General features: G+C 39.9%; 1 protein-coding gene across 2 annotated transcripts in view; it reads right to left on the bottom strand.

Annotated features, from left to right (window-relative positions):
• Positions 1–308: 308 nt before the first annotated feature.
• ACVR1 (activin A receptor type 1) overlaps positions 309–13,189 on the bottom strand; it is a 121,638-nt gene continuing 108,757 nt past the window's right edge. For both annotated transcript variants that reach the window (XM_087819842.1, XM_087819841.1), the window contains exons 10-11: positions 2,098–2,228; positions 309–1,534 (exon numbers count right to left, since the gene is read on the bottom strand). In XM_087819842.1, the coding sequence (XP_087675968.1) occupies positions 1,400–1,534; positions 2,098–2,228 (266 nt within the window). In that variant the 3' untranslated portion in view covers positions 309–1,399. The remainder of the gene's footprint in view (positions 1,535–2,097; positions 2,229–13,189) is intronic.

Below are 13,189 nucleotides of genomic sequence, written 5' to 3'. Positions count from 1 at the left end.
ATCAAATGCTTTGACACCCTCCCTCCCGTTTATACTCACAGCCATCCTGTGAGGAAGGAGGGTCGGTCAGGTCTGTTACCCTCACTTCAAAGTTGGGGAAACTGACCAAGAAAAAAAAAATCACAGCCAAAAAAAAGAAACAAACAAAATTCAAATCATCTGATACCATATTCAAGCCGGAAGACATCCTCATAGAACCCTCAAGTTCATTACTGGACTTGAAAAGCAAACAGAATTTATGACGTTTTTCTACTGTTCCCATAAGAAAATGTATCTAGATCTATCTTATACACTGAAAATAATTCACCTTTTGACTTGAAAACATTTTATTTAATTTATACAAATAACTACTAAATACAAAAAGTAGATTAAAACAAAATAGTTATTTTTTTTTTTTTCTGGCAGAGTTTAAATGCACATAATGGATAATTCCGAAGAAAATGCATTTCCCCCACAGCGTTCAGGACTAAAATTCTACTGAAGTCTTTGCTTCTAAATCAGTAATATATTCAGTGGTGTCACATGGGTAATGGCTAAATACGTTCTGCATATGAACTGAAAAAAGTTACAGTCTACACACATACAAATGTGAAGCACTTAAAATGTGAATTTAACTGATAATAAAAGAAAATGTCCATTTCAGAGTATAGTGTTAAAAACATTTCGGTAATAAAATCATAAGACCACATAAAAATAAGCTTTAACGTATGCACAAAGCAGTTTTGTAAAAACTGCCAAGTGCACAAGTAATAAATAATTTGCAAAGTTGTGTATAAACAATTCCTAATGTTCAGCATCATTGTAAACATCAGCACATGTGTAAAATGCAGCAAAGTCTGACATTACATTTTGTTTTGCCAAATTGAATTCCTATTATCCGAAGACAGACCAGTGGAGTACGCAGCCAACGTTTTGGCAAGTTGGGTCTTTAAAATTAAGAGTAACAGTGCAAGTAAGGAATGCAAAGAATTCCTAGTGCAATAAAGAAGAGAAGCACAGGCAATATTGCTAATTAAAAATTCACCACCTCCTTGAGTTTCCCGTGGGGAGTGTCTAGGAGACTTGTGAAAGATATGCAAAGCCACTGTCTTAATGCCCAGGTCTCTCTTAGGATTTCTCTGTGTTCCTCCAGTTCCCTACCTTTGCAACAGTGTCTGTCCAACATCAGTCTCTGCAGTGTGAACAGTTGTGAAATGCCCAGTTCACAGTCATTGAGCGAGGTTAGGGTGGTTTTGGTGTCTCCCCAACACATGGCTGGGTAAGATGTCTGCCTCGTCAAAGCAGCCATTTGGGGAGGGAGACAGATGGATTCTGTTCTGACAACCAGTCAGGCCAGCATTAGGTCCCAGCTGGACAATGACAACGATGTCAAATCTTCCTTCTTGACACCATGAAAATGTCAACAGTCAGTTTTCAATTTGTCTAGGGAATTATCAATTTTGGTCAAAGTCTTTTTGATACGCAGAGCTGTGAGTCTTGCAGACGGATTTTGATACCAGCATTCTTTCATCAGCTTCGCCAGAGAAGTTAAGGTCTGAGGAGAGAAGGAACATATACCACAGTGAAAAAATGGTTTTTGGGGGGATGGAGCTGGGCAGATGTATAAGCTGTGTTGCAGAGCTCTGTAGGTCTTATGAAGTTCAAGTAGTGTCATTGCCATTTTTTTAAACAAATAATCAAGGCCTTGACCACTAACAAAGAAGCCTCTCTTAAGTTTTATCACATTGGTCCTTTTGACTCCTATAAATGACTTTATCAGGTCAATTACATAGGCCAGGCTGAACCCCTTGATGGTTTTATGGGTGTTACAAATGGCAATACTAACCCAGAGTTAATACTGAAATGTGCAGAAAGTGTCATCTCTCAATGTCTTAGATTTGCTACTAAAGAGCAGCAATAAGGATCTTCAGCATTGAGCAACTTATGTTTGGAATTTCAGATACACAAAGATGGAAAACATGGTTAAAGGCATCACTCAGTGTCTTCCTCTATGCGTGAAACTGCAGTCCTAGGGCCAGTGGTATAGTAATGAGAATCCCAATTTCTGGAGCTAACCAGCTGAGGATAATTGTAAAACTAAGAAAGTGGCACTCTTACCGGATCTGAGAACCATCTGTTGGGTATGTTTGGCCTCTGTTGATCCACACAGACCACCTTCCTCATATCTTCAAAACTTGGGTCATTGGGAACCACATCGTAGAATGGTGGCTTGTAATCTTCCACAATACCTGCACACATGAACAAGAATTGTGTTGGCTTACCAGCAGAGTAGAGGTTCCCTCAGGGTTTTTATTGGAGGATCTCACATTATAATGTGACAGGAAAAGTACTGATCAAGCTCCTGTCATCACCTTTCTCACACTTCAAGGCGATTCTGAAAGCTACACGTAGGTCTTAAAATAAGTGGAGAATAAGGCAGTAAATAGAAGCACTGCAGAGAAACTGGAAGGAAAATAATTGTTGCAAGAAAATGTAATTACTTCTCATGTAATTACGTTTATTAACAAAATGCTCCAAGAGTGTATATAATCAGCTCTGTCATGCCCAACATAGAAGACCCAACTCAAAAGTTCCTTTGGTGATCAAAAAAGGACGCCTGGCTCAGAGGTTGAGCATCGGCCTATAATCCAGGAGATCATGGTTCAACTCCTGATCAGGCACATGCCCCGGTTGTAGGCTTGGTCCCCAGTGGGGGGCGTGCAGGAGGCAGCTGATCAATGACTCTCTCAATGATGTTTCTCTCTCTCTCCTTCTCCCTTCCTCTCTCTGAAATCAATAAAGATCTATTTTTTAAAAAAAGGACATGACATCTTTTAATATGAAATCTAGTGGTTTCAGACCATAAATAGAAATAAAAAGTTGTCCACAAACTAAAGCTAGAGGCAAACAAATAATCCAAGAACATTATCAAAATATCCCTTTTTGTTATGATTAGGGAAAATGTCCTTGGTATAAAATAATTAATTCCTCCTATCGGCAGGATGCAAATAATTAATACAAATTATAAATTTCTTCATTCATTCATTCTACATGGACTGAGTTACCTGCTAACTGCCAGATAGAGCTCTCTAATGGCTCAATTATTTGCTCCCAGGCTGAAGCACAAAATGTAGAGGACAGTCATTTGGGAAAAACAAGAATGACCAAAAAGGATCAACTCTTCCCTTACTCCCAAGCAAATATGAAAGTAGCTAATTGCAGCTTCTGCTCTAATGCCTTGGAAACCTTTTTCCCCAGAAAAATTACATCAACTCCTTAGTTTCCACAAGAAAAGTAATTCCACATAGAAAAATTTTAAACTTTATCATCTGGGGCTGGGGGTTGGTGCAAGACGGTTGCATAGGAATACTCCAAACTCACCTCCTCCCATGGGCACGCTGCACATACACCTACATATAGAGCAATTCCTCCTGAAGGACTACTGAGGGCTGACTGAACAGCTCCTGCACAACACTCGAGAGAAGGACCACAATAAGAAGGGTAGGAGAGATGGACATGTGGTCACCATGGGAACCCTACCAGACAGGGTGACCTGTAGTAGGAAGGGGTATCACTGAGGGGCCACATGGGCAGATTTACCTGCTTTGGGGCACAGCAATAAAACAGTAATTTAAAAGGAACCTAGGCTATATGTAAAAATATTCATCTACTAACCCCAAGGTGCCTGCCAAATGGGTCGGGTTGCTGAGTGAACTTTCCGGGATCTGTCGAAACTCTCTAGAATTGGACGTGCCTGGTCGCACCACAGTTTACATTCCCCTACCACCTAGATAGCACAGGCATGCGCTCAGTCTAGCTGCTCTAGCTGGCCTGTAAGGCCTCCACGAGTGCCCTGAGCCACATCAGCCAGCACTGCTGCGGCCACAGCCAGTGGACTTCCAGGGTGCTACTGGAACCCACTGCAGCCCCAGGCAGCTGTCGCCCCAGGTGCCACACATGGCCTCTTCGGCTCCAGCTGTCCTGCCAAAACCACCTGACACGTGCAGTCTACACCGACATCTCTTCTACACAAGGCCACTCCTTCAAGACAGAGAGAGATAGCTGTTCTAATTCACAGAAACAAACACAAAGTCAAACAAAATGAGAGGACAGTGGAATATGGTCCAAATGAAGGAACAGTAGCAGAATTTAAAAAAGGAAAAACTCCCTAATAACATGTGGAGGCAACTAATTTGCCTTAATAAATTCAAGAAGATTGGAATCATATCAAGTATATTTTTCTAACCCACAATGGTATGAAACTAGAAATCAATCACAAGGAGAAAACTGGAAAAAAAACACAAATATGTGTAGACTAAACAACTTACTGAACAACCAATGGGTGAGTCAAACGAGAAATTAAAGAGGAAATTTTAAAAATCTCAAGAAAAATGAAAATAAAAGCACAAATCTTGAAAATCTATAGAACACAGCAAAAGAAGTTGTAAGAGGGAAGTTCATAGGGAGACAGGCCTAACTCAAGAAACAAGAAAAATCCCAAATAAGCAATCTAACTTTACCCCTAAAGGAACTAGAAATTGAAGGACAAACAAAACCCAAAGTCAGCACAAAGGAACCCTCAGTATTGTAAGTTGGTAAAGCCACTATGGAAAACAGTACGGAGGTCCCTCAAAGAATTAAAAGTAGAACTACCATATGCCTCAGCAATTCCACTTCGGAGTATTTATCCAAAGAAATCCAAAACACAAATTCGAAACAATATGCACACCCCTCTATTCATTGCAGCATTATTTGCAATAGCCAAGATATGAAAACAACCTAGGTATCCATTGATAGATGAAGGGATGAAAGTAAGATATATACAATCCAATAATTTTCAGTAATAAAAAGAATAAAATCTTACCATTTACAACAACATGGATGGGCCTAGAGAGGATTATACTAAATAAAATAAGCCAGACAGAGAAAGACAAATACCGTATGATTTCACTTATACATGGAATCTAAAAATCAAAACTGAAAGACTCATAGATACAGAGAGCAATCTAAGAGCTGCCAGAGAAGAGGGAGGTGAGTGGAAGGGAGAAAAAGGTGAAGGGGAGTAAGAGGTACAGACTTCCAGTTACGAAATAAATGAGTCACGGGGATGCAGGAATGTGCAGCACAGGGAGCACAGTCGGTAATATTGTAATAACTCTGTACGGTGACAGATGGGTACTAGTCACATCGTGGTGAACACACAGTAAGGTATATAAATGTTGTGTCACCATGTACAACCGATACTAATATAATATTGTACGTTTATTATTTTTAATTTAAAAAACTTCATCATTTGGAACTAGAAAATTGATTCTTCCCCTTATATAGACAAAACCAAAGAAAGCCATTACTTTCCTTCCATCATCAAAGGTTTCAACAATGCAGACAGTGGATTGCTCGATTTACTGCCCTTTTCCCTTCCTCTAGGTAACTTTCTATTCCTACATTGGGGAAGACAGGAAGAGGCTGTGAGGAAAGTTATAATTAAGTTTTCCTACTTCCTACAAGCCACCTGAATAGCTTCAATTCCCTTTACATTTATCAAAGAAATTAAATTACTTGAGAGTGAGGATAAATTCTTACAAATCCCATATAAATACAACTTTTTTACACAAAAGATTAGCCATGATAAGGAGCCTCTGTTAAAGAAATACTAGATTTTTTCCCTTAAACTTCGCAGATCCAACTGAGATTATTTTTTAAATGGAATGTATTCTAATTATGTAAAAATAAATTTCTAGTTGATACTACTGTCTAACTTTTCCACAGTGCATAGCTGCGTTTTTAATGTATTTCAGTTCATGAATTAAAAATCTTTCCTGGCAAATCATAAAGAGCTCATATTAGGTATAAACCATGTTCACAGAAGATGACTGGGGCCGGCTCACCTCTGAGACCTTACCTGCTTCTCTTGTAAGGACCGCAGGGAGCATAAATAGGCATAGTTTAATTATTTTCAGTACTAACAGACACCACACAAAATAACACTGGACATGGCCCTGCAAGATAATTTCTACCTTTTCAAGGGCCACATTAATTTATAGAAAACATAAGAGATATGCCCTTCCCCATCTCTCAATTTTTCTGAAAGAGAAAATATTTAGTAGCCTGGTTTAATTCCTTTTTAAAAAATCTAGCATAATAGCCAGCTATTTGGGGTAATTTGCCTGTCTAGCTTGGGAAGGTTTTTGGAAATGTGAACAGTAACGCTAGTTGGATTTTCCTATAAATGCAAAAGAAAAAAGTATGGCTGGATTTTTAAAATGCGAGACCTAGCGATACCCAACAATGAATTTCACTACACAAAGCTGAAGTTTCTCCTTACATTTATATTTACCATATTTTAACCTTATTAAATGCCCTGTGTTTAACAAAAGGTACTAAGTTTAAAAAGAAAGACCATCTAATTGATTAGGCCTGGGACTTAGTCATGCCTCTTTCTCCAGCCATCGGTCAATTTGTTGACTGTTTCCATCTGACACTGGTCATGCTTCTACAGAATAAAATACACCTGGGATTAAACTCTGGCCGTTGTGTGAAACTCTCTGATGAAGGAAAGCAATTATTTCAATCAATATGAAGCACATTCTGGACCTACTGTGTGTGGGACACCATGTTAAATACTGAGAGTGACAAAAGTGTAACATGCTCTTGGTTCTCAAGGAACTCAACATCTAGCGGAAGATCAGGACAAGCCCCACTCTGTTTTTCTTAGATAACAATTATTATTTTTAAAAGCCTCAATTTTTTTCGCTTCACTACTTACTTTATATCTTAAGAGGCAAAGCCAGATTAGAAATCCTCACTATATTTTTACTTGTTGGTTCCTAAATTTACTCGGTAACCATTCTGATCCCTTAAACTGTGTGTGCGAGAGGTTATGTTCGGCACTAGGGATACAAAAATGAAAAAGATGTGATGTGGATGATGAGCAGCAGGAAAAGGGAGACGAGGGAAAAATAAATAAATTACACAGTAGCATGAGAGGCAGGGGCGGGGAGAAGGGGCGGGGACATGGTGCTCGGCGGGACTCAGGGAAGAAAACACCTGTGTGGTTTATTAAGGTGTCACGGACATGTGAGTAACCTCTGCAGAAGCTAGGGCTTGGGCAGACAAAGGAAGACATTGAGTGTTCAAGGCAGAGAAGAGGGTGGGGAAGAGAAAGCTCCACAGAGAGGGGACATTCCAGGTGGGGGGGCAAAGACAAGGCATTACAAGCGACACTCATCCTCAGAGCCAGAAATAAATCTTGGCTGGAATCAGGCGCACATGGGTGGTGAAGAGGACAGGTCAAGGCCAGACTGTGAAATGACTTGTGTTGTTAGCTAGGAAGTTACAACTGTTCCTGGTTTCTGCCAGAACGTGACAAACCATCTGGGTGGGCAGGCAAAAAAAGTGAACTCTAAGTCCTTTAAAGACAGGACCCAATGAACAATCTGCCGAATCGTGAGCCAGCAAAGAGGACCCTGTGAATTCTGGAAAAGTGACTAAAAACACCAAGCACTTCGAGTGCCAAATGAGTGGTACAAACTACAAAGGATACAGGAATGCAGGGAAGAGCAGCTCTTACGTGGTTGGTCAGGGAAACGGGCGCTGAGCCAAGCCTTGCTTTTCCTTGTCAAGCTGCTGGTGTGACTCAAAGGGCCACAAGAAAGGCATCAGAGACATTATTCATTCCCTACTCCCCCGCAACTTTTGGCATGTGTATCTGAATTATACAATCGTTTTTTCCGGGAGTATGTCTAATTGAAAGTTTTCTCTTCTCTGGGGCAAATACATCTTTACCCACCAATACCCCTACTATTAATTTGCTGCTTGGCTGCACGTAAACCCCTTACTGCCATGACTAACTTCTAACACTGTTCAAGTATACATCCCGAACCTGATGCACAGACAAAAAAGTCCTAGATAGTACTTCAAAAAGCATAACATGCCAGAGAGGTCTTTCTAAAATGCAAGTCTCCAGAAACAAGGCTTTTCTCGCAATCTTCCCCAAGGCCTTAGACCAAGGCCCCCATTTCATACCCCCTTGCCTGCTGCATCCGGGACCTGTAGGTCTCTCTGCTTCAGGTCCTCCCCTCCACCATATGCCTCTGTCTCCAGCAATATATCTCTAGGAGAAAATCAAGGGAAAAGCTCCTTTGTCCCTCCTCTATGTGGATTCCACCAGCATTGCCCATGGGATGGTTGGTCCTCATTGCCCAGTAACAACCATTCCACACCATTGTCTTCCTGCGTACACCTGGGCATCAGCCACAGGAATGACTTACAGTTGCAGCAATAGGACATCTTTATGACTCCCCACAGCTCTTCCTTTTGCCTGGGACAGCAATCGTCATCATCGTGTGATTTTATTTTTCATTTCTTCCTGCACATGCTCCCAAGTTTGTCCAACTGAGTAGCTCCTAGTCATCTCATTTATGACTCATGCTTTCTGTCTTCTGAGTGATCCTTGCACTTTGCTTCCACAACTCCAGGTCCCTGGACAAGTTCAGTGTTACCTTGCAGTCCGTCACCCTGCAGTCCGTCACCTCAACCATAGTGGTTTATACTATTAATTTATAGTAATTTGTTCAACTAAAATGTGAGCGCCTTTAAATTGGATATTTCTTTTTTTTCTCAACTGTTTCCCAGAGCATAACACTATACCTAGCATATTATAGACACCAAATACATATAAGTTAAGTGAATACTGATTGTATATCCTTACTCCTCTAACCAAACCCTTGAGGTTAGGTGTGTTTTCAGAATTTGGAGCTTTTTACATTTTACAAAGGTAGTAAGAGGCACATGCTATCTTTATGTGATACCCTGCAGACTGAGAGAAATGCCCCATAACCAAACATATTTCTGCAGTGAAATACATGAATAGTCACATTAAATGAAATAAAGGCTATAGACAGGTGCATATTAATTCAGGTCTAGTCTAACTGCTAAATGAGTTCAGCTCATGTGTTCTGCCAAATAAGTTATAAAAACTTATTTGAGGACTTCTAAATTGCCAAACTTAAGCTTATTAACAAGTATTTCCTAGGGCCCACCCCATAAAGAGATACCACTGAGCCAAGCAAAAATTTTCCTATGAGATACAAATCCTTTTTGACTCATTTTAACACTGGATTGCATCACAAAATAATCAAAGCCAGTAACAGTGAAACAAGTGTGTGTCCACAAAGCCCTCCTGTGGGCACTAAGGGGGAAACATATGCAGTGTCCAAGTGAAGGATTAGCGCAGAGAGAGGTGGGGAAAGGGCACCCGAGCTCTGCTAGCACACAAGCGGCCTCCATCACTCACTCGTTCCCGATGAATAGCAACACCACCCGTGGCTGTGTGATGGAGCACCTTCCATATGCCAGACACGCACTGGGTGCTTCACATACGTTATCTCATGTAATCATCAGAACTCTTTGAAGTGAATACTATTATTGTCAATATTTTTTTGGGTGAGAAAACTTATGTAAGTTATCAAGTCAGAGAGTATGACTTCAGAGCCTGTCAATGATTACATTTCACTGCCTCTGGCCAGCTGGGGAGAAGCTCTGAGCAACTACACAGAGGGTGCCACCTCATGTGTGTCCACGGGTAGTGCCCTGGCCCTAAGGGCAAACACAGCAAGGAAAGACAGAAATACACTACAGTGTGTGTGGCGACCAAACACGATAAAGGAATGGATGTGTCCTATTTTTTAATGTGTTTGCCTGTACCATCTGGGTACACAATGCCTTTTCAAAAATTCTACTGTACATTCTGATGGGAACCCTAGCACTGGACTTTCTCTGGGTCCTTTGAAGAATAACTGGGTTGATAATAGTGAAGTGTATCTGTCACAGAAATGAAAAATGTATATGACATTTAAATCACAATGAAACCCTGTGTTAAAATATACAGTAGACTGTGCGCCCCATAAAGGTAAGAGGCTCATGCTGCTCGGATGACGCTATAGGCAAAGATGTGCTGGACGATGGACAGTAAAAATTATTTTATTTCGTTTTTAAATCCATGAGCAGATGACCACAGTGTCAGAGCAACACAACTATGAAGTTTCTGCATACAAGGATCTAAACAGGGTCTACCACCAAAGGCTGAAGCTAAGAGAAAGGACTTCTAAACTCAGGAGGGCACGTGCTGAGGGATGTCTGGAAGGGGCTGTTAGATGTTTCTGATCAGACCACAGCTAACTGGCACAAGTCTACAGTTACAATATTCCCGTTTATCTACCGAATCCCTACATAAAGTTCTTTCCTCACACTGCACTGAGAAGCAGCAAAAACCTAGAAAAAAGGTTAAGGCCTAAAACCCTTAAGGGAGAAGTGGACCCCTGAGCTTGAGAGAGAACACAAGTTTCACCTAAAGGATCAGGACACAAGGCATGGGCATGCTGCTCCCACAGGCTCTGTTGGCATCCTGGGGGCAGTCTTCACTTCCTGGCCTGGGAAACGGATTTAACATGTTCTACTTCAACAAGATATCTCTCAGGGGTCCAGGCCCTGACCCAGCAGCTTCAGCATCCCCTTGGGCCCTGTTAGAAAGGGAAATTTTCATCCAACCCTAGACCTAACTAAGTCAAGAACTCTGAGATGGGCCAGCACTCTGTTTCTAGGTGATTCTGATGCACACTCCTTAAATACATATAAAAAATTCACATGGTAAAGGTAAGAAAACCGTTTTCCTTCCTACCAATTCCAAACTCAGTGTCAAGCTAAACACAAAAAGTAAAATGCAAAAAACACTATTGAGAAATTTTCAGATGTGAAATGGACTTAACTCTCATGTCCTGTACGGAAACAGCATTCAGTCTATTATGAGTAGCCAATAAATGTAAAAATCCCAATAAAATTATCAAATGCGACATATTTTTATATTCATGGTCCACTTGAGGATCATACTGCTTCAGGAGCACTAGTTGGTCATCAGTTTTTATAATGGCCTCAGGAACTCAAAGGATGCATAATTATAATGACCTTCCAAAGAGAAGATATTCATACACTTAAATGAGGCATATTATATATGCAATAATTTCAAAAATATATATCCTTTTAATTACAGTTCCTAAAGCTGGTAAGAAGGTAAAATATGTACAAGACATCCTGCGCTGAGTGGGAACATGAGAATTAGTACAACTCTTATGGAAAGCAATTTGGCAATATGTGTCAAGCCATAAAAACATCCATACTCTCTGACCTATTAAGGCTACTTTTTTTCAGATTAAAAATTAATTCCCCAAGTGAAAAAGTTAAATGAACAAAGCTGTCTACTTTAGGCCTCAAACAGAGGAGACAGGATGTCTAGCAATATGGAAATGGTTAATAAAATATCATGTGACCATTTAAAATAAAAGTAGATCATTTAACAACATTAAAAAACACAAATAAAAAAGATGATACAGAATTATATCTAGACTATGATTATAACTAAGTCAAAAAATATGCATAAAAAAGAGGTGACAAGAAACATGAATGTTGGAATAGAAGAGCAACACTTTTCTTACTTCTGTTCTACTCTACTCATTTCTTTCTATTTTGGTAGTAACGACTAAGATGTTAATATTAACAAAACAGGTTTGTAAGCAGCCCAGAACACTCTCAAGTCTAAGTTTAAACATTTCTCTGTTTGTGCGTGTATATGTGGAGTGCATGCGAGCACATGAATATTTATAAAGAAAAAAAAAGGAAAATATCAAATTAGTCATTACCAAGGGACAGCAGCTGATTTCCAACGAGACATGATATATCCTTAGCTCCACCTAAAAATCAAACCATACCACACAACTCTAGAAGCTTAAGCCACAAAATTTTAGGAACCAAGAAAACAACTTAAATGATGACGTATGAGAAAGATCGATAAATCAAAAACAACAACCAAAATATTCTCTTCTACCCGTCATCATTTTTTTTTCTCCCAAAAATAATTTTAAACATGGGATAGATTGAGCAAACTACCATTTGTTGAGCTACACTTTAAACAGAGATGCTAATTTCCACTTGGTGGTTGGGGAGAGATTAACCATAGAATTTATATGCATATATGCATAACCCATGGACACAGACAATAGTGTGGTGAAGGCCTGAAGGGGGTCAATGGGGGGAAAAGGGTAATCTGTAATACTTTCAACAATAAAGATAAATTTTTTAAAAATGATGATAGCAAAAAAAAAAAAAGTGCTTTGGGTCTATGCCTGTGACACAGGGAATGAGTTTGCAACATGAGTTCTTACACAGCCCAAATCCCAAGTTTCTGCTGAGCTCGGCTTCCATCTCCGAGGCTCGCCTGGCACCGCTCCAGCACACCCACAGCTGGACTGCTCCCATCCAGGCCCTGGAATATTAGCTTTCTCTTAGTTTGGGGCAAGTTCCCCATCACATGGTTGATTATGACACTGGATCCTTCTCTAAGATTTCTGTTAAGATAAACTAATCAGAATTAGCTTTTCAGTTCCAAGGAGCTCAAGAATGATCAGGGAGGAGGAGGGGGAAATAAAGTCAATGCGCAATTTCAGGCAAAGTTCAGAACTGTATAAATCAGCAAAACAGTCTCTGTTGCAAACAATTCTCAAGGCGCTTGAATGGCACAAAATGCAAGTCAGTAGCTCTCAATGATTGAGAAATAATTACCAAGAAAATGTTCGTGATTCTTTTTGTGTGTTTTTTTAAATTACTTTAAAAGAGCTGTCAGGTTACATTGCATGTATGTTTATGTTTAATCTGAAACATTAGCTTTGATATCCTTAGAGACTTTGTTAAAAGCAAATACTCTGCTGCTAGGGGGGGAAAAACCTACCATGAAGGCATGCCAATCTTAATTATTGCACACTAAAACTATATTAAGTTACCCTGATCCCCCTCCCTCTCAGAACTTCCCATTCTCTGGCTGTATAGTCATGAAACTTATGATTGCCCCAAGAATCTCAGTCTCAGTCCTTATAAGAAAATATAAGCGGATGGTGGGATAGAGCACAGGTGTTCTAGACTTTGCACAATATTTTTTTCATATTTCAAATTCAAGATTCCAACTGGTCACAGGAGGGTGAACTATCTTTTGGAGAGGGATATTAATCTAAATATATGGCACCATCTTCTGTTTTCCTGGGACAATTCCAGACACCTCCTCTGTGAAATAAGATTCCCAGTTGGGAAGGTATTTCTAGTTGTCAAGAGGTTGATTTAGTCGATATAAAAGATTCTGCTTTAATAACCACTTTGTGGGTAGATG

This window comes from Miniopterus natalensis, chromosome 8, assembly GCF_054644295.1.
Source record: "Miniopterus natalensis isolate mMinNat1 chromosome 8, mMinNat1.hap1, whole genome shotgun sequence".
Taxonomy (NCBI): domain Eukaryota; kingdom Metazoa; phylum Chordata; class Mammalia; order Chiroptera; family Miniopteridae; genus Miniopterus; species Miniopterus natalensis.
The sequence above is the reverse complement of the archived record's forward strand: the minus strand, read 5'-3'. Positions and strand labels throughout refer to the sequence as shown.